At 41.8% G+C, this 19,370-nt stretch overlaps 1 protein-coding gene across 1 annotated transcript in view; it reads right to left on the reverse strand.

The window, feature by feature from the left end:
- DCDC1 (doublecortin domain containing 1) overlaps positions 1-19,370 on the reverse strand; it is a 680,197-nt gene that overhangs the window by 310,673 nt on the left and 350,154 nt on the right. Inside the window, exon 10 of the mRNA XM_077460866.1 lies at positions 8,073-8,237. Coding sequence (XP_077316992.1) covers positions 8,073-8,237 — 165 coding nt within the window. The remainder of the gene's footprint in view (positions 1-8,072; positions 8,238-19,370) is intronic.

The following is a 19,370-nucleotide window of genomic DNA, read 5'->3' on the forward strand; positions in this document are numbered from 1 at the left end:
GAGGTAGGCTGGACAGACCCGTGGAGACACAGGAACCCGACCGAACGACAATTTTCATGCTTCTCTAAGACGCACTCTTCATTGTCTAGAATTGACATGTGCTTGTGCTCGACCGCAGCGTTTCAGCATGTGGAAAGGGTACAGTACTTAACTAGAAGTATCTCTGATCATTCCCCCTTGTTGGTTCATGTAACGGTTAACCCGGCTTCCACTTTGCAGAGGGCCCCATGGAAGCTTAATGCCTTTTGGTTGCACCTTCTCCCTCCCACTAACACAATTGAAGCGGACGTGGTGGCTTACTGGCAGAGACATGCAGAGTATCCTGATTCGAATGCCGCCTGGGACGCTTTTAAAGCCTTCCTACGGGGGCTGTTCATAACTGAGGTCAATGCCATTAAGCACAATACGTCTGCCCAGAGGGAACAAGCTGACCAGTTGGTCAGACGTCTGGAGGCGGAGTATATTGCTGACTCGGGTGGGACCACCCGGGAAGCTTGGATAGCTGCTCAGGATGCCATTAATAGACTGGATGCTTCCAAAGCGAATCAAAAAAGGTTTTTTAATAAGTTGGCTTTTTATGAGGAGGGTGAGCAGACGGGCAAGCTACTGGCAACGATAGTGCACTCTCAGCGGTCTTCCTCATCTATTGGGGCTTTGCGCAACAAGTGAGGCAGGCTGGTTAATACCCCTGATTTGGTGGTGCAAGAGTTGGTGGACTTCTACTCTGAACTCTATGAGTCCAAGTTGACACATACTATGGAGGAGGTTCGGGAGTTTCTACAGGGGATAGAGCTACCATGTTTAGTGGAGTCCCAGGTGGAATTTCTTGAGGCGCCCATTACGATAGAGGAAATGTTGCTAGCTACCAACTCGTTCCCCAACTATAAAGCCCCGGGGGATGACGGCATTCTGATAGAGGTGTATAAACAGTTTGGTGATGTACTACTGCCTCAATTGCTCCGCACCCTAAACTTAGCTAGGGAGTCACACTGCCTTCCGGAGTCGATGAGAAGAGCCAGCATTGTGCTGCTTCTTAAACCAGGGAAGGACCCGTTAGACCCCGGTTCGTATAGGCCGATTTCGCTGTTACAGAATGATATCAAGATCCTTGCTAAAGTGCTAGCCCGGAGATTGAATGCGGTGATCGCCTCTATCATCCATCCGGATCAATCGGGTTTTATACCTGAACGGTCTACGGCAATCAACCTCCGCCACTTATTTCTTAATGTGCAGTCCCGTGCAGATAATTTGGGTGACAGGGCGTTGTTGTCGCTAGACGCCCATAAGGCTTTTGATAGCATTGAATGGGGATACCTGTGGGCGACTCTTGAGAAATTTGGGTTTGGACCTGGCTTTTTATCATGGGTACAACTATTGTATAATTCCCCATCTGCGGTAATAAGGGAAGCGGGAAGGGTGTCAGCTCCTTTTGTTTAGAGGGACTAGACAGGGCTGCCCTCTGTCTCCTTTACTTTTTGCTATTGCCATTGAGCCTATGGCAGCCCTGGTGAGATGCAACCCCTTGATAACGGGTTTTAAATATGGGCAGCTGCATGAAAAATTAATGTTATACGCTGATGATGCTATGCTGTTACTGGGGGATACATCTGGGTCTCTGGTTGAGGCCATGAAAGTGGTTCAGAACTTTGGGTCGTTCTCGGGTCTGGTGATTAATTGGACCAAATCGCACCTTATGTTACTAGATTCTTCCTCCCCTCGGGATCCCGCGCTATATGATATCCCGGTTGCTAAAAAATTTAAATACCTGGGGATGTGGGTCACCCCACGACCATGCGAATACTTACCACTGAATCTCTCCCCGTTATTGAGTAGGATCAGAGATAAAACGAAAGTTTGGGCTAAATTGAAAATGTCGCTGATAGGCAGAGTGAACCTTATTAAAATGATTTTTATGCCACAATTACTGTATATTTTACATAACACACCCATGGTAATTCCGCTTAAAATGTTTAGAATTATTAACTCCTTATTTAGAGCATTAATTTGGCTTAACAAACCTCCTAGAATAAGACTGGAACAGCTTCAGAAACCCAAGGAGGTGGGAGGGCTGGCCCTGCCCAACCCGTGGCTTTATTATTTAGCGGCACAGTTACAACATATTGCCCGTGCCATAGCAAACGGACGGGAAACTGGGGGAGGGGTGGGTAATCCCGCCACTGCTCTCCTAACACATAGCGCGGGCTCGGACGGGGTGGTGGCTGGCCTGGAAGCCTTGTCCTTCGCCAAGTCTAACAAGCTATTCCCAACGTACGCCCTAATTCAAAAAATATGGAATAAAACACGTCAATTACAAAATGTGGAGGGCTTCACGGAGTATAGCCCGATATGGCATAATCGGTATTATGGGGAGCTGCTTGGTCTGACTTGTGCTGAACGTTGGAGGCGATGCGGAGTGACTCTCATGACTCATATTTTTTCTGGGGGTAAACTGCTCTCTTTTGCAGAACTGAGGGAAAGATATGGCGTCCCTCGGGGTATGTACTTCTATTATTTGCAACTGAGCCATGCCGTTAAGGCTCAGGCTGGAAATAATCCCTGGATACAATCTCCCACCCCAATCTTTCGTTATGTGACAGAAGTTACCAGTTTCAAAGGTTTTATATCCAGTTCCTACAGTATGTTACTAAATGCATCTATGCCAGGTTTCCCCGCAAGGGTAATTGCCTCATGGGAAAGGGATGTGGGAGCATTTGAGGAGGACCAATGGGCGGAGGCCTTACAGGCAATACAGGGTTGCTCACTGAATACGGCACAGCGACTATCGCAACTATACATTGTCATGAGGGTGCACCGCACGCCGGTTAGACTGTATAAGATGGGGATTGGGGAGGGGGACCTATGTACCAGGTGCGCCAGGGATAGGGGAGACCTCATACACTTGCTCTGGCGCTGTCCCAAATTGCATATATATTGGTCAGGGGTCATTGATACTCTCAATGGGGCCTTCCGGGTACGGATTCCACAGGATCCAAAGGTGTGCCTTTTGGGTGTGGTGGATGATCTCCCGTTGGAGGTGCCTGTTAAGGAGGCCATAGGGAGAGCTCTTTTTCAGGCACGTAAACTTATCCTTCAACACTGGAGAGCGAGTGACCCCCCGAGGTTGAAGGAATGGATAACTCAGATGGGGAACATGTTAAGCATGGAAAAGTATATTTACCAACACAGGGGCCGGGCGGGACGATTTGAACAACTGTGGGGTCCCTGGCTTGATACCCCCGGGCTGTCACCCTTGGAGCTGGTTATGGGTAGGTTGTTTATTTAGGGAGTATAAGGGAAGTTATAATGGGGAATGTGGTATTTTAGAGGGCAGGCAAGGGGGCACTGGGGCTGCGGCCCGAATGGACCGTCCTGATTTGTACATGTGGTGTGATGTTAGAATAGGGAGATGACTTATATCGATTGTGGTGTATGACATCGCTAAGTGAAATGTGCCTTTATATGTATGCTGCTTGAATATGTATATTGTGCTGATTCCGTGATGACCTTTGTGTATCTTTGTACCAATAAAATCCGTTTTGAGTTAAAAAAAAAAAAGTGTTACTAAACCTAGGAGCTTGCATTTACTATATCTGGTCTCCCATAGTACAGAGAACATAGAAATGCAATTATTTTAGTAAATATAAACTGCTAAATACCTTTTCTCATTAGCAGTATATAGCAGTCTTTTGACTTCTATCAGTGCCCAGCCAAGCAGAATTTATGATTTCTTGGCCCTTTTTAGAGAATATGAATGATAACACAAAAACTTTTCTTTTACTCATGTTTAGTGTTTGGCTGAAGCCATTCATTATCAATCAACTGTATTTACTCTTTTTAAATCATAATCACAACCGAAACAACCCAAATGACCATGATCAAAAGTTTACATACTCCAGCTTATAATACCGTGCATTGCCCCCTTTATTATCAATGACAGCTAAAAGTCTTTTGTGGTATTTGTGGATGAGGCTCTTTATCTTCTCAGATGGTAAAGCTGCCCATTCCTCTTGGCAAAAAGCCTCCAGTTCCTGTAAATTCTTGGGCTGTACTGCATGAACTGCACGTTTGAGATCTCTCCAGAGTGGCTCAATGATATTGAGGTCAGGAGACTGAGATTGCCACTCCAGAACCTTCCCTTTATTCTGCTGTAGCCGATGACAGGTCGACTTGGTTTTGTGTTTTTGATCATGGTCATGTTGGACATGTGCAGCTTCCTGGCTGATGAATGCAAATGTTCCTCCAGTATTTTTTGATAATATACTGCATGTATCTTGCCATCCATTTTGACCACATTTCCTGTGCCTTTGTAGCTCACACATCCGCAAAACATCAGCGATCCACCTCGTGTTTCACAGTAGGAATGGTGTACCTTTCATCATAGGCCTTGTTGACTCCTTTCCAAATGAAGCGTTTATGGTTGTGGCCAAAAAGCTAAATTTTGGTCTCATCACTCTAAATCACTTTGTGCCAGAAGGTTTGAGCCTTGTCTCCGTGCTGTTTGGCCTATTGTAAGCAGGACAATTTGTGGCATTTGCGTAGTAGTGTCTTTCTTCTGGCGACTCAACCATGCAGCCCATCTTTCTACAAGTACCTCCTTATTGTGCATCTTTAAAAAGCCACACCACATGTTTTCAGAGAGTCCTGTATTTCACCTGAAGTTTTTTGTGGATATTTCTTTGCATCCCAAACAATTTTCCTGGCAGTTGTGGCCGAAATTTTAGTTGGTCTACCTGACCGTGGGTTGTTTCAACAGAACCCCTTATTTTTCACTTCTTGATTAGAGTTTGAACACTGCTGATTGGCATTCTCAATTCCTTGGATATCTTTTTATATCCCTTTCCTGTTTTATACAGTTCAACAACCCTTTCCTGCAGATCCTTTGACAATTCTTTTGCTTTCCCCATGACTCAGAATCCAGAAACGTCAGTGCAGCACTGGATGAAAGATGTAAGGGTATGTCAGGAGTCCAGAAACTCATTAACCTTGTATACACACACACTAATTACAAGCAAACAGATCACAGGTGAGGATGATTACCTTTAATAGCCATTCGAATCCCTTTGTGTCAACTTTTGTCCATGTTATCAGGCCAAACTCACCAGGGTATGTAAACTTTTGATCAGGGTAATTTGGGTAGTTTCTGTTGTAAATATGATTAAAAAAGAGTAAACACGGTTGATTGATAATAAATGGCTTCAGCCAAACACTAACCATGAGTGAAAGAAACGTTTTTGTGTTATTCATATTCTCTGAAAAAATGGCCAAGAAATCATAAATTCTGCTAGGGTAAACTTATGAGCACAATTGTACAATGGAAAGCATTTTATTACACTATTTGGTTAATGCAAAAAAAAAAACCTGCTGATCAGAAATTCAGAGCCATCATGTGTCCTCTGCTCACTTCCTGTGTTACCTCAATTAGCCCCTCTCCTATTTATCTTGGACTACAGAATTATCAGATTTATGTTTTAGAGCAGCATTTCTCAACCTTTTCAACACAGAGGAACCCTTGAAATAGATCTCCGTTCTCGGGGTGAACCCCTGCTAGAAATTTGAAATCTACAACTCATGATACATTAGTGTGATGGTCAGTGAGGAGAATGGTCCTTACACTTGTGGTCATTGGGAAGAATTACCTCCTTACAGATAGCTAAAAAGATCAATGGCATGGGTGGGAACCTATCTGAGAGGCAGAAATTGCTCAGTGCTGAAGGAACCCCTAGCAACCTCTGGAGGAACCCTGGTTGAGAATCACTGTCTTAGAGATTTGAGAACTGGGGTGGCTGAGTAGTTTAGCAAAAGGCACTAGGCAGAGCTGACACCGTACAGTCCACAAAAATGCTGTGTGTTGCCAGGCCACAACATGTTTGAAGAGCTCAGTGATTTCTTGGCAGATCAACAGGTGTTTTTCAGTACTTGTTGCTTCCTCAAAGCAATAAAATGTGCATGTTTTCAGAGATGGACTATATATTTTTTTTTGCCATGACATATGCTTTATATGAAAAAACTACCCCTGGATTATTTAGTTCTCGAAAGTTCCCTGACATTCCAACTCTAAGGCCTAATGTGCACGGGACACTGAGGCAACCTCTTCTGAACGATTTTTTTGACAGCTTGAAACCGGCATTTAAAAACGCCCGTTTAGCCGCGTTTTCATGCCGCGTTTAGTCGCGTTTAGTGGAGTTTTGCACCGTTCACGCCTAGGAGTTATTTAAGATAACATCATAAGATCCTCCCAAAGCACAAAAAACAGTATTATTTAACTATTTCAGCCATTCTGTGAAACCAGAGTGAGTAGCAGCAGCTGAGAGAGCAGCAGTATACTTGTATCTATCTCAATTTTGGTGCTTTTACTATGGATCCCATAATGAGCATATGTGAGGAAATTAAAAAAGCCAGATATGAAATATCCTGCAACTACGTTTAATCAAGTCGGGGGTCAAGCTCAGTGGTGGGGTCATCTGGTTCAAATCTAACAACATATAGGTCAAATTTCAATTCTACTTTGGCTAACAGTGGTGTATTGGATTGGATCATGGGCTCATTAGGGGTATATCAATTGTCTATGAAGCATTGCAAGCATTTTAAGTTTTTAAAATATTCTTTTAGTGGTTTTTCATCATTTGCTATAATTTTTATAATTTTTAAGTTTTGTAATGTAAAAAAATAGGGCACCTTTAAAAGCGCTTCTAAACTAAAACGTGGCTAAATGCAGTTTAGTCGCATTTGGCATCGGAAACGTCGGCGTCTGAACACATTTTTTTGCCTTCAAAGAAAAGTCTCTAAATGCAACTGCCTAAAAATGACATTAAACAAACCTGTGTACATGTACACATAAGATAACATTGGATGAGTTCAGGGGCTTCTGAACGTCCACTTACCAGCAGCGGTGTACATGAGGCCTAACAAAATATGTAGTTTAGCTTTCTCTATAGTGAAAGCAGATCCCACAATATTATTTTTAAAGGTGATTGGTTAATATGACACTTGAAAAGGAGAAAAATACACAGTTGTCTATATATTATAATATGGCAAACTGTGCTTAAAGGGCCACTGCTCAGCAAAGCCGCCAGAAGTCTCCAAATTTTTTAAGCAAAGGGCCCGTTTACTGTCCTTCAGGCTTTAGGGGGGCTGGACTGTAGAAGTAGAAAATGCCCCAGCATCAATGCCCCTTCATTGGTTTTCATGGGAGGAATAGTGCCCCATTGTTCACATCAATGAGAAGAATAGTGCTCCATCATTGGTGTCAGTTGGTGGAATAGTGCCCCACCGGCCAGATAAAGGCAAGTAAAGGGCCACATTTGGTCCCCGCGCCGCAGTTTGAAGACCACTGTTCTAAACAATCTGTCTATTGAGCTGTATCAAAAATGACAAAAATAAATAAATAAAAGGGGGGAGAACATAGGAAAGGGAATAGCAAAGGAAAGGGGAGAGCAAAAAAAAAAAGGAAACCGGAGAGCAAATGAAAAGGAAAGAAGAACATAAGAAAAGGAAGGGGGAAAAACACGAACAGAGGAAAAAGCCCTTGTACACACAGTCGAACATTCTGACGGAAAATGTCCGATCGGACCGTGTTGTCGGATAATCCGACTGTGTGTGGGCTCCACCGGACTGATATTCCGACGGAAAAAGTTTTATAGCTGGGCCATAAAACTTTCTGACAACATGATCCGATCGGACTTTGTCCGATCATGTGTAGAGAATTCCAATCGGACAAAGTGCCACGCATGCTCAGATCAAATTCCTAGACCAAAGCTATTGGCTACTAGCCTGAACGTAGTCCCGTCGTAATGAAATAACATAATCACGTTCTGAACGATCGGATTTTCCGGCAACTTTGTCCGACCGTGTGTATGCAACAGTTTCGGACAAAATCCGTCGGACAAAATCCAACGGATTTGGTTGTCAGAATGTCCGACCTTGTGTACAAGGCTAAGAGAAAATTAAAGGGAAAGAAAAAGAGATCATATTAAGCATGATTTCTTAAAAGACACAATCGCTGAAGCAAAAAGAAAGGTGTAGCCATATAAAGAACAATGTAGGTTATGTGGATTGTAATTACTAATACCCACCTTTATATGTAGACCTGGTGGAGCATTGTTCGGGAGGGGTCTAATGTGCTGGTAGATATAAGAGGCGCACTGCTCTTGTTCAGCCTGTAATTGTGGGGCAAGTTTATCCAGCTGACCCTGGTGCTCTTTGATAGCCGTTTTCAGTTCATCAATCAGCTCATTCACCTGAAGGAGTTAAATTATAAGAGCTGTTAGTACAATGTAATGCTACGTATCACACCATGCAGACACAATGTGAGGCCATGAAACCATTTAGCTAATGAGGTACTTGCATTAAATTCTGCTTAAAGGGACATTTTACCTTAAAAGCAAATTGCCTCAAATATCAGAACTGTAATAAGTGATAGGTACGAATTCTAAAGTTGATATAACAGAATGTGAGATCTACACTATTAGCATGTCTAAAATCCCCCCCAATTCATCTTAGAAAGCTTACCAATAGGGATGAGCTTCGAGTTCGAGTCGAACTCATGTTCTACTCGAACATTGCCTGTTCGCCTGTTCAGCGAACAGTGAACAATTTGGGCTGTTCGCAGCAAATTCGAAAAGCCGGAACACCCTATACAAGTCTATGGGAGAAATCTAAAGTGCTCATTTTAAAGGGTAATATGCAGGTTACTGTCCTAAAAAGTGTTTGGGGACCTGGGTCCTGCCCCAGGGGACATGGATCAATGCAAAAAAAAGTTTTAAAAACTGCAGTTTTTTCAGGAGCAGTGATTTTAATAATGATTAAAGTGAAACAATAAAAGTGTAATATTCCTTTAAATTTCGTAGCTGGGGGGTATCTATAGTATGCCTGTGAAGGGGCGCATGTTTCTGGTGCTTAGAACTGTCGCTGCACAAAGTGTCATTTGTGCAGGAAAAAAAGTCTTTTAAAATCACTTGCGGCTAAATTGTCGGGTCTCCGTAATACAGAGAACACTCAATGAGTGTTCTCTGTATTAGCCGACAATTCATTCATTCATTGATTAAAAAAAAAAAAAAAAAAAAAAAAGCGTGGGGGTTCCCCTAAATTCAATCAAAAGGCCCTTCAGGTCTGACATGGATATTAAGGGGAACCCCGTGTCAAATTTAAAAAAAAAATTGACGTGGGGGTCCCCCCAAATATCCATACCAGACCCTTCAGGTCTGATATGGATATTAAGGGGAACCCCGCATCAAATTAAAAAAAAAATTGACGTGGGGGTCCCCCTAAATATCCATACCAGACCCTTTATCCGAGCACGCAACCTGGCAGGCCGCAGGAAAAGAGGGGGGGACGAGAGAGCGGCCCCCCTCCCTCCTGAACCGTACCAGGCCACATACCCTCAACATTGGGAGGATGCTTTGGGGGTCTGTGACCCCTCAAAGCACCTTGTCCCCATGTTGATAAGGACAAGGGCCTCATCCTCACAACCCTGGCCGTTGGTTGTGAGGGTCTGCGGGCAGGGGGCTTATCAGAATCTGGAAGCCCCCTTTAACAAGGGGACCCCCAGATCCCGGCCCCCCCCCTGTTTGAAATGGTAAGGGGGTACAAAAGTACCCCTACCATTTCACAAAGAAAGTGTCAAAATGGTTAAATAAGACAAACACACTTTTGAAAAATTCCTTTATTAAAAATAAAAAAAAAATAAAAAAAATTCAGCGGTGCTAATCCACTCTTGCTATCCAGCGACGGGTCTCCGGGGTCCAGCGATGGATGATCATATCCAGCGACGGGGGATCTCTCAGTCCAGCGCTGTCCATACCTCCTTCTTCTGTCTCCACTGCGGAGACACTGCAGAGAGCCGAGCGCTGACATTTCTTATATTGGGAGGGCGGGGCCACCCGTCACCTGACCCCGCCCCTCTGACGCAGGAGAGGGAAGCCAGGGGTTCCCCAGTGACGTGTGGGTGACCCCGCCCCCTCTGATGTAACGGAAACCTGCGTGGAGACAGAAGAAGGAGGTATGGACAGCGCTGGACTGAGAGATCCCCCGTCGCTGGATATGATCATCCATCGCTGGACCCCGGAGACCCGTCGCTGGATAGCAAGAGTGGATTAGCACCGCTGGAATTTTTTTTTTTTTTTTTTTTTTTTTAATAAAGGAATTTTTCAAAAGTGTGTTTGTCTTATTTAACCATTTTGACACTTTCTTTGTGAAATGGTAGGGGTACTTTTGTACCCCCTTACCATTTCAAACAGGGGGGGGGCCGGGATCTGGGGGTCCCCTTGTTAAAGGGGGCTTCCAGATTCTGATAAGCCCCCCGCCCGCAGACCCTCACAACCAACGGCCAGGGTTGTGAGGATGAGGCCCTTGTCCTTATCAACATGGGGACAAGGTGCTTTGAGGGGTCACAGACCCCCAAAGCATCCTCCCAATGTTGAGGGTATGTGGCCTGGTACGGTTCAGGAGGGAGGGGGGGCCGCTCTCTCGTCCCCCCCTCTTTTCCTGCGGCCTGCCAGGTTGCGTGCTCGGATAAAGGGTCTGGTATGGATATTTAGGGGGACCCCCACGTCAATTTTTTTTTTTAATTTGACACGGGGTTCCCCTTAATATCCATGTCAGACCTGAAGGGCCTTTTGATTGAATTTAGGGGAACCCCCACGCTTTTTTTTTATTTTTTTATTTTTTAATCAATGAATGAATGAATTGTCGGCTAATACAGAGAACACTCATTGAGTGTTCTCTGTATTACGGAGACCCGACAATTTAGCCGCAAGTGATTTTAAAAGACTTTTTTTCCTGCACAAATGACACTTTGTGCAGCGACAGTTCTAAGCACCAGAAACATGCGCCCCTTCACAGGCATACTATAGATACCCCCCAACTACGAAATTTAAAGGAATATTACACTTTTATTGTTTCACTTTAATCATTATTAAAATCACTGCTCCTGAAAAAACGGCCGTTTTTAAAACTTTTTTTTGCATTGATCCATGTCCCCTGGGGCAGGACCCGGGTCCCCAAACACTTTTTAGGACAGTAACTTTCATATTACCCTTTAAAATGAGCACTTTAGATTGTGAACGTTTGAGTCCCATAGACTTTAATAGGGTTCTAAAGTTCACACGAAGTTTAGGTCTGTTCGCAGGTTCTGGTGCGAACCGAACAGGGGGGTGTTCGGCTCATCCCTACTTACCAATAACTTAAGTTACAACAAACAAGGGTCAATGGTGTGAGCTGGCAGCATGTCGCTACAATTAGTAGCCGCAGCAATGTGAAATGATGCACAGTTCATGCACGGTTAAACTGCTCCTAGGTAGCTTACATTCCTGGACCCCAATCCTTGTAACTTTCTTGATGGATCAAAACATTAAACAACCCATAGCATTGTCTGGGTGCAACTTTTTAACTTTTGGTTATATGTCTATTACAACTGTATTTTGAATTTTTTTTGCTAAATCTTTTTTTTATTGAGTTTTTAGTTAACATACAGAATTAACCCCCACAGGGGCCAAACATTACCCACGCAGGGGCAGATCTTCTCATGCGGTAGCAGACCCCAACCAGGCACATCATATAACTAGAACATACTGCCACTGAAGCCGCAAACAAACAAACACAACCTTACTTATCTATACCCCAATGTGGGGAGAGTTTCAGTTCAGGAGAAACTGTGCTCAATAGTATATTAGCAGGATATTATGACACAAGAATACTTGGGTCAGCATACCATCATACTATAACCATAATGTTAATCTAAGGGTTGGTTACCGCATCCGTTGCTGTAGTATTATCTTCTAACCAACAGGTCCACACCTTTTCAAATTTGCGTGGGCAACCCCTGACCGAGTAGGTGGCTCTATAAAGAGGTAAACTGGCGTTCACCAGGTTTTTCCAGAATCTGACAGAGGGGAGACATGATTGTTTCCAGTTCATCGTGATGGCCTTTGCGTGCATAATACAGCAATAGGGATATGAGTATTTTCCTAGCTCTAAGAAATTAACATTTGTTCGACTAGCCCAAGCAGACAATATTTAGGGTCATAAGGGACACTAGTCCCAGAGGTCCTAGCTATCACATGGAGAACTTCCTTCCACAACTGTATTTTTAACTTAAAACACTTTTTTTTTATTTTTAACTTTAACACTAAAGGGATAGTAAAGTCTCATTATTTTTTTAATAAAAAAAAAAAATATGTAATACTTACCTGCTCGGTTGCAGTGGATTTGCACAGAGCAGCCCGGGTCCCTCTTCTGTGATCCTGGCCCCTCCCTCCTGTTCAGTTCCCCCATAACAAGGAGCTTGCTATGGGGGCACCTGAGCCGAGTCACAGCTCCCTGTGTCCATTCAGACACAGAGCCCCGACCCACCCGGCCCGTCCCCTCTCTCCCCTGACTGGCTAGCTGACTTTGATTGACGGTAGTAGGAGCCCATGGCGTCGCTGCTGTGTCTCAGCCAATCAGGAGGAAGAATTTTTGGATGGCTGAAAACACTTGTGGATGTCGCTGGACAGAGAGGGACCTCAGGTAAATGTTGGTAAATGTTGGGGGGCTGATGGGGGCTGCTGCACACAGAAGGCTTTTTATCTTAATGCATATAATACATTACGATAAAAAAACTTTTTCCTTTACAACCCCTTTACCATTTTGTTATATACATATTATTTTTTACTCTTTAACTTTTTATTGTATATTGACTATTTGCAACTTTTTGACCTTATATATCTATTATTTGCATTTTTTTTTATTTGATTATATACAGTATCTATTGTTTGTAACTGTTATACATTTTAAAATGTTTTTACTTTTAGTTATATATCTCTTTTGCAACTTTTTTAGGTATTTGTTATCTTCTGACTTTTGGTTATACATCATTTATTTGTACTGTTTTGATTTTTGGTTCCATACCTATTATTTGTAACTTTGAATTTGGTCAAAAAGTTACACATCTCTTCTATTATTTACAAGTGTGTGGCATTGCAATTTAGAAATATTATGAAAATGGTGATGTGTGGCTTTTACAGTACATTTATAGGAAAATACTTCTAAGAAATGCACAATTGTAGCTACCAAACAAAAACAAACACAACCTTACTTATCAAATGACAAAAGCCTGCAGTGAATGATCAACAAATTACTTTATTGGATAAACCAGGGTTGATTTACTAAATGAGTAGAACATGCTTATATTACAAAGTGAATTTTTACTTAGCTTAGCAAATAAGGTAAAGCTGTGCTGACTTCAATTATCAGGTCGATCAAAAATTATTATTTTGCTTTTAATTTCCTTACACAAAATTATGTTTTCTTCGCAAAGTGAATTTTCCTTATTTACTAAGCCAAGTGAAAATTCACTTTTCAAAGTGAATATGCTCTACTACATTAGTAAATCAACCCCAGTAAAATACATTGGGGCCAAAAATACATCCCCAACCCATAAAATGAAATAAGAACACTACCCTCAATAGCAGAAATGAATGCCCTCCAAACAAACATATACAGTATACAAATGACATTTCATAACAGATACTGGGGTTGATTTAGTAAAGGCAAATAGGCTGTTCACATTGCATGGGAAGTTGCACTTTGCAAGGGATTTTGTCCCAGAGCTTAGTGAATGTAGTGAAGTTTCATTTTGCAAAGAATAATCGCGCAGAATCGCAATGGAAATAAATAAATGCATTTTAGCTTACACATGATTTGATGATGGAAGTCAGCAAAACTTTACCTCATTCACTCAGCTCTGGGGAAAATTTCCTTGCAAAGTTCAACTTCTCTTGCAGTGAACAGCCTATTGCTTTTAGTAAAATACTCCCACAATCTCAGGCAATGGGGAAAAATAAACACATTAAAGGAGACTTACAAAAACTCTAGCACTCAGAATCTGGTGCCACTGTGCATGGTAGCCAATCAGATTCTAACTTCAGCTTGTTCAATTAAGCTTTCGACAATAAAACCTGGAAGCGGATTGGTTTCTATGCAGAGCTGCATCAGATTCTGCTTCCTCCAGTTTTAGTCAATAACCCCCATTATATTATAAAAATATATTTATCACTTTCCAAGTGTTCAAAATAGAACACCTATCAGGGAAAAACGTAGAACCTCGATATTTTGTAATAAATATTTACACAATATATCTTTAACCAAAAAGGGAATTGCACTAGGCATATCTCTCCTCTCTCTCTCTCTCTCTCTCTCTCTCTCTCTCTCTCTATATATATATATATATATATATATATATAATCTCGCTCTATATATATGAAAAATATAACCATATTAAGGATCACCCTCTGTACAATGTGTCCTCTATCCCCATACCTCCCAAATTTCAGAAATGGGAATGAGGGACACCTATTAGCAAAAGTAAGTAGGCATAGGACACGCTCCCTGCCATGCCCCCCTTAAAGCAGAACTGTACAAAAAAATTATTGGCTAAACCCACAAGTGCATTTTTACCACTAGTATTCCTTTATACTGGCCTTTGAAATTTGGAAATGCAGCAATTTAGAAATTGGATGAAAGGTTTAGCACTGGGAAACACTTTTGAAAAGATAAGAAGTGCATTTTATATACAACTATATACAGTGGGGACGGAAAGTATTCAGACCCCCTTACATTTTTTACTCTTTGTTATATTGCAGCCATTTGCTAAAATCATTTAAGTTCATTTTTTTTTGTACACACAGCACCCCATATTGACAGAAAAACACAGAATTGTTGACATTTTACAGCTATAAACTAAAGACTGACATAAGAGGTTCAATAATCATTTAAGTGTGTTGCATCCGTGAACCATGATATAAAGAAGCTATATTCTTGCAATCGTTTTGGTATTGTCTTGGTAGTTATATTTTCCAGCCTGCAGGTGTCACTGCTGCTGTTGGCTTCCAGCTGATAGTGTCCAACCAATGGCTAAACCTTTGCATGGATGAAAGTGTTAACAACTTCAGTAAATGCTACACACCGTTCCTAAAATACAGCTATGCTTTATAGCCAAAATGTTATCCTCCGTCTCCTTATGATCAGACAACACAGCAGGAGAGCGATGAGGATCTCAGTATGAAACATCATGACACAGGTAGTCTTTGCTACAGAAGTAAGAATACATACATACATATGGCATGTTAATGTGGGTACACAGTAAATACAGAGCTTCCAACTCTCCAACTGTCTCTTTATTGGGACCTAATCCCCCTGTCCCTTTTTCCTTTTCAGCTGTCCCTATTTTTGGGCCGATATATAGACCGCTATGAAAAATGCACTTTATAACTACCAAAACTGTTCGGCCCCACATGCACATGAGTGTATTAGATTTATGCAGGATCTCACTGGCAGCATCATCCTGTTTAAAAAGTTGTCTGTACAGCATTTGAACTCATTTAAGTTGCATAAAATTCGGAGCATTTGCCCCTGATTACACATTATTGACATTTACATCTCCCCGTGAATGGGTCATCAATGCAGTGGCAGTTCAATGGAGCCAGTCCTGGACTGGCTCCATCTAATTTTCGGGTCGAAGGATGTTGGGCAGTAGGGTGCGAACAGGGCCACCCACTGTTCAAATTTCAAGTTTATGATGAACTGGTTAGAATTTAATCATTGTATAGTCCCTCTTTTGGTTCAAGTCCTTATTTTTATCCATCACAGTCTCTTTTATAGGTTTTATTCATCTGCTTGACCACCAAAACTTTTTTTTAAAATGGTTTTACCCATATATTAGAGACATCTATGACGATATGTTCTTTTGCCTAATGTCAAACAGTACTACGAAAGAAATGTGAAAGTTTGCCCATTTCAACTGGCAAACCATTTGATCGTTTAAAAATTGTCAGCCTTTTTTTGTTTATAGAACAAAAAATAAAAAGCGCAGACGTGATCAAATGCCACCAAAAGAAAGGGGGGAAAAAAGGACATCAATTTTATTTGGGTACCACGTTGTATGCCCGGACAATTGTCAGTTGAAGCGTTGCAGTGCCATATCGCAAAAAATGGCCTGGTCAGGAAGGGGGTAAAATCTTCCAGAGCTGAAGTGGTTAAAGTATAACTAAAGTTACAACTTTTTTCTTAGTTTAGAACAGTGCAGAGGAATTAGAAATCTTGTCAGAATGTATTGCTGGCTGTTCCCCCACTAAGAAGATTCACTCTATTTGTCCTGTTTACCATTATCATTGAAATTGAAAGTAAAACAAAACCCTCTTTTTGGGTTGTCCACAGTGGAAATATTCCAATGGGGAAACTAGTTCTGGTTACCTGGGGATCCGAAAGGAATTCTCTTCATTTGCAGGGATTTCCTCTCATTTCCTGTTTAGCTATGGCACAGGAAGTGAAGGTAAATCTCTGCAATGGGACACATATGGTGAAAAATAATCTAACACGGGTTATAAACCCTCCTTTGTTATATCCAAAATGAAAAAAAAAAATGTTTGCCTTTAGTTCTACTTTAACCACTTCAAAGACCGGAAGGATTTGCCCCCTTCCTGACCAGGCCATATTTTGCAATACGGCACTGCGTCACTTTAACTGACAACTGCGCGGTCACACAACGTTGTACCCAAACAAAAAAAGCGTAAAAATTAGAAAAAAAAACAATATTTAAACATTTTTGCTATAATACATATCCCCCCAAAACTGTAAAAAAAAACAATTTCTTCATCAGTTTAGGCCAATATGTATTCTACATATTTTTGATAAAACAAAAATAGCAATAAGCATACATTGATTGGTTTGCGCAAAAGTATAGCGTCTACAAAATAGGGGCTATATTTATGTTTTTGTTTTTTTTACTACTATTGGGGTTGATTTGGGATTTTTAGCCTGACTGCGACATTGCGGCACACAGATCGGACACTTTTGACACTTTTTTGGGATCATTGACATTTATACAGCGATCAGAGCTAAAAATAGCCACTGATTACTGTATAAATGTCTCTGGCAGGGAAGAAGTTAATACTAGGGGGCGATCAGGGGTTTAAGTGTGTCCTAGGGAGGTGTTTCTAACTATAGGGGGTTGGACTGACTGGGAGTAGAGAGAGATTCCTAATTACTATGAACAGCAGATCTCTCTCTACTTCCCTGACAGAACGGGGATCTGTCTGTTTACATTGAGAGATCCTCGTTCTGTCTCTGTGAGGAAAAATCACGGGTGGCCGGCGGACATCACAACCTCCTGCCATGTGAACCGGCTCCGGTGTCATGCTGCCCCACCTAGAGCTCTTAAAGCGACCGACGTACACCTATCAGGATTCGCCCAGGAGAGTCAACCTGCCGCAGTATAATGAAGGTGGCTTTGGAAGCAAATCCAGGATGGCATGTTGTTGCTACAAGTGACAAAATTGTACTGCATCAAACGTGAACCTATTACGTATTTTTAACATATTTAAAAGACCTCCCTTTTAGCAGACACCACAAGAGTCATACTATTCTCATTAGCCAGGAGCCAATGCTCTATGTGCCTCCCAAAAACTAGTTTAACTTTTTCACTAACACCAGTTGCCGTTTCCCCTATCCAATTAAAGGATCCTAATTGACCACTGAGGTGCTCTCATTGGAAAGGGTAATGGCAGGCGTAAGGATTCGATTTCACAGGCCATCTAACAAGGACAGTAGGAGTGTACTTCCTGAGATGTATGCTCTATAACTGAGGCTCAGTTCACATATATGCTGCTCCGGTTTCGGTGCAGAATCCAGTGCAGTTTCCATTCAGCGGTTCAGGTGCGATTCAGGTGCGATTCAGGTGTGCATTTGACACCTAAATCACCCCTGAACCTGCCTGAAAAATGAACAGGACCCTGTTTTAATTTGCACTGCAACCGGACCGCATAAATGTGAACTGGCTCAATTGAAAGTCGGTCTGGTTTAGCTGTTAGGCTTATCAGATGCGGTTCAAAACGCATATATATGAACCAAACCTAATTCTTTCAGCTTTTCTTGCATTGGTAATCCAATTCAGATTCCCAAGGCAGGTTTTGATCTGATTAATGGCTGGGGGAAACATCTTAGCACTGTCAATATATTTTCAGCAGGTTTTTGCATATGAGAGACAGCAAGGAGTCTGCAGACGACATTCCAACATCTCAAGAACTCATGCTCTAGCATCGAATACAGACAAAATGAACTGGGTAAGGGGAGTTGGTGCAGAATAACAAAGTCTGGATTGAATAAATGAGCAGGTAGGCTCTGCTTTCCATGCTTTTTATTAATTTCCCGGCTTGATTTTCAATGTTGCCTGAAAAGAACCCTTGTTGCCGCGTACACACGACCGCACTTTCCGACAGACTAGGTGAGACGGAATCAGTCCGTCGGACAATCCCATCGTGTGTGGGCTAATCCAATAGTTTTTCATTTTAAAAATCCGACAGACCTAGAAATAGAAAATGTTTGAAATCTGTCCGACAACTCAATTACCATCGGGAAAACCGTTCGTCTGTATGCTGGTCCGACAGACCAAATACGACGCAAGTGAAGCTATTTTTCTACTGGCTATTGAATTTTCTTTTTTAGTCCCGTCTTATGTCATCACGTTGAAAACGAACAGACTTAGTCCGTTCGTGTGTGGCCAAGTCCGTTTGTTTTGGAAAGTCCAACGGAACTCCGCTGAAAAGTCCGTCGGGAAGACAGTGTCGAACCTAGTCTGCCACAAAGTTTGGTCGTGTGTACGCGGCATAAGGCTTACCGGCATGGGGGCTTTCAATAGGCAATTCTTTTTGTATCTATAAGGGTCCTATGTGTGGATGAAGAACTCTTGGCAACCTTTAAAGCCCCATACACACTATCAGATTTTCTACTGATTTTTTTCCTTCAGATTTACCAAAACCATATAATATGAGGTCAAACCTTAGGAGTTTCAATTTGTATGCAATCAGGCAGGCCTTTGCACTACATGGTTTTGGTAAATCAGAAGACAAAAATCAACAGAAAATCTGATAGTGTGTATGGGACTTAAAAGTTGAGTAAGTGGGCAGAGCCAGAAGAATAAAGAGACGTAAACAAGAATCATTTTTATACTTTTTACCATTATAAAAATAGGGGTTTCTAAAACTTTTCTAAATTGATTTTAAACAATGAAAATAACCCAAACCAGCATCCTCAACAAAAAAATTAATTAAAAATGTATTTAAAAAAAGTAAAAAATTGCAAATAAACAGTCTGTGTTTTTTTTGTGAAAAAATGTTGAGACACCAATGAGAATTGGAAAAAGCAAAAGGAAAGGGGCAAAAAATTTACATATCTTCAGTCTGGTATATGCCAGAGTATAAAGTCTGTCTGGGTGACTTTGAAAATCATGTTGAATTGAAAAGCAATTCCAGAGAAAAATGCTGCTGCGAAAATTGTTAAATTGCGGCTATGAATATTCACATCTGGAGGGATGCCGAGGATGTTTGACACAGCACCCA

This window comes from Lithobates pipiens, unplaced genomic scaffold, assembly GCF_037356315.1.
Source record: "Lithobates pipiens isolate NorthernLeopardFrog02 unplaced genomic scaffold, aLitPip1_a1.2 Scaffold_10, whole genome shotgun sequence".
In the NCBI taxonomy this organism is placed as follows: Eukaryota; Metazoa; Chordata; class Amphibia; order Anura; family Ranidae; genus Lithobates; species Lithobates pipiens.